The sequence below is a fragment of the Sceloporus undulatus genome, chromosome 3, assembly GCF_019175285.1.
Source record: "Sceloporus undulatus isolate JIND9_A2432 ecotype Alabama chromosome 3, SceUnd_v1.1, whole genome shotgun sequence".
In the NCBI taxonomy this organism is placed as follows: Eukaryota; Metazoa; Chordata; class Lepidosauria; order Squamata; family Phrynosomatidae; genus Sceloporus; species Sceloporus undulatus.
The window spans coordinates 95,422,991-95,426,054 of NC_056524.1; the positions used below are offsets into that span (position 1 = coordinate 95,422,991).

Sequence of the window (3,064 nt, forward strand, 5' to 3'; positions counted from 1 at the left end):
TAAAAAAGAATGACAACACCCTGGGGCAGAAAAACAATGTTAAAATGCTAAGGGTGAATAAAATATCCAAAATACTTGGAAATTATATGCTAAATTATTTATAAAACAAAAGGCCAGACACATTTCGACCTACATCTTCCTCAGTGGCCTGTAAAAATATAAAAAGTATAATAGCACCTTAGCAAACAATGGACAGCCAGTCAAGGTAAAGAGAGCTGCATCTCTTAGGAGGCCACATCTTTTACTGAAAAGTAAAACAAAATTCGTTGTACAAACATTATCTGAAAACACAAATGTGTGAGAGGAAATGAAGCAGCATGTTTCAAAAATGCACTGAATAGTGTGATACAAAGCAGAGATAGGAGCAAAGGGCCTCTGTTTTCAATCTGCAATATGGCTACCTTACTGGACATTGTACCTGGTAAAAAATGATATCACTAGGTTTCTGTTTACAACTGAAGACCCCACTGTTTCTTTTTTCCCCCCTATGTAAGAGTTTCCAACTGTATTTCCAAATTCAAAGTGTTGATTTTTACCATTTAAAAACTGAATGGTTTGTGATCTGTTACATGTATGACTTTTTATTTGGTTAGTGTTTACTGCTTTTATTTAGAAGTACAAACTACTTAGAGACTTTGTAAAAAGCAGTCTGAAAAATTGCCAAAAACAAAATCAAGAACAAGAAAATGAGACATAATAGAGAAAGGTTTCTGATTTAATGAGTGACTAGATTCTGGTGGGAAGAGATATTTTATGTTCAAAATGAGTTGGAAAACTTAGAAATGGTTTGTTAATAAATCCAATATTGACAATATTTTCACTCTTTCGCCCCAATTCAATTCAGTTACTTCAATTATGCCAATGATATGATTGTCATTTTCTGCATTTAATTTTGCTCTGAACCTACCTCTTACTGCATATTGTGTGTATATATATCTCAAATAGCATGTATTACCTGCATATATATCTGAAGCTCTAATATTGTATTCCATGCATGTGATGAAAGGCATTGTAATCCACAAAAGCACATAATAAATGAAAATGGTAAAATATTTTTTGTTTTCTTCTGAAACAGATTAAAGGTCTGTCTCTTTGAAAACAACTTTCACTTCTGTCTTTCAGGGAAATGGCATCAAGGTGTGAACTGTGAACATCGTAATGACTACTGCCATCACCCTTTAAGTCATGGATTTGATTATTATTATGGCATGCCATTTTCCCTAATGGGTGATTGTCAAATAACACAGCCCCCAGAGATGGATAGGGCCCTGCAAATAAAACTTTGGTCTTACACTCAGATGATTGCTCTTGCTATCTTCACTCTTGTAGTAGCAAAACTTATTCACCTGGTGTCCATCAGCTGGAAAGTGATCTTCCTCTTCGCTTTGTTTGGTTTCTTATTCTTTATTTCTTGGTTCTCAAGTTATGGATTCATAAGATACTGGAACTGTATTGTGATGAGAAATTATGAAATTACAGAACAGCCAATGAAGGTAGAGAGAGCTGCACCTCTTATGCTAAAGGAGGCCATATCTTTTATTGAAAGGTAAAACAATAATAATAAATCATTGTGTAAACATTATCTGAACACACAAATGTGTGAGAGGAAATGAAGTAGCATGTTGATTGTTTAAGAATGCACTGATACACAGCAGAGACAGGAGCAAAAGGCTTCTGTTTTCATTCTGCAACCTTGTCTTTAGAGTTCTTTAAATTCTTGGAGCAGAAACCCCATGATAGATTCACCTTAGAGTCGCCATCAGTCAGAACTGATTTGAAGGCACACAATACACACACAGAGAGAGCACCTCTGCTTCATATAAATAACTTACAACTATAGGTTCCAGAGATAAAAGTTACTTACATAATCAGTAGGATTGTATTACTGAAAACATCAGTTTTTATCACCTCTGTTTGAGATGACTTTGTCCTCTTATCTGGGGAAAATATCTTTGAACAGGTTTTAAGGTAATATGATACTGGTTATGCACAAAGCTGATAGAAGAAATCTATGATGAATCAGTGGCTATTAGTGTAGATTCTTTACAAAGCAATGACACAAAAATTATTATGCATACATATTTAACCCATTGGAAGCTTATTAATTGCAACATATGTTTGTTGTTTTTAGAAACAAACAAGGACCATTCCTCCTCTTCTTTTCATTCTTGCATGTTCATACACCATTGGTTACCACGGAAAAATTTGTTGGCAAGAGCAAATATGGACTGTATTGTGATAATGTAGAAGAGATGGACTGGATTGTAGGTGAGTAGATTTTAATATGTGAGACCATTATTAGCATAATTAGATTTGAAAAATCTAACATGTAAACTAATTAAAAGTCAACGTTAGCATTAGTGAGCATGTGGCTCTTTCCAATCACTTTTCCTTGTGTAAAGGATTTGAGATCTGGATCAAAAATGCAAGTTCCTCATTTCCTGCACTATTTTGCTATCTTCATTCATTTCAAGGGAGCATGTGAGAGAGTATAAGTAGGTTACAATCATGTGGGAAAAGCAAGCCATTTAATCCCAAGTACAGCAAATGTTTTCAGGATTGTGTCATTGGTGGATTACATACCACATGGCTAAGCAAGCCTATGGCACAATGGGAGTAATATATTGAAGTGATTGGGGTTATACATTAAGCTTTTGATCAAATATATATCAGCAATGCCTATCTTCAAGGGGACTCTCTTTCCCCCAATACGTCTAGAAGAAATTAGAAGACAAGGCTTGGTGAATCAAGGATCCAACATTATTTAGGGAAAGAAATGCATTTCTGTCTCCCACTCTAAACAGAATCTGAAGAGAATGTGAGCCCTGAGTCTAGAGATCAAAACTTCTAGGAATCAATTATGTGCAACCTCCTCTAAAGTAAACAACCATTCTCTCTCCTAGCCACATAGCCCATTTCCTATACCCATTGGCACTGTAGGGAACAAAACATGCTATGTAAGAAATATCTGCTTGTTCTTTTAGAAGAATTTCCCTAGGACCAGAATACACAAATTATTATTATTATTATTATTATTATTATTATTATTATTATTATTATTATT

The 3,064-nt window shown here is 34.5% G+C and overlaps 1 protein-coding gene across 4 annotated transcripts in view; it reads left to right on the forward strand.

The window, feature by feature from the left end:
* ARSH (arylsulfatase family member H) overlaps positions 1-3,064 on the forward strand; it is a 21,086-nt gene that overhangs the window by 10,287 nt on the left and 7,735 nt on the right. For all 4 annotated transcript variants that reach the window (XM_042461044.1, XM_042461041.1, XM_042461042.1 and 1 more), the window contains 2 exons: positions 1,123-1,546; positions 2,132-2,268. In XM_042461044.1, coding sequence (XP_042316978.1) covers positions 1,123-1,546; positions 2,132-2,268 — 561 coding nt within the window. The remainder of the gene's footprint in view (positions 1-1,122; positions 1,547-2,131; positions 2,269-3,064) is intronic.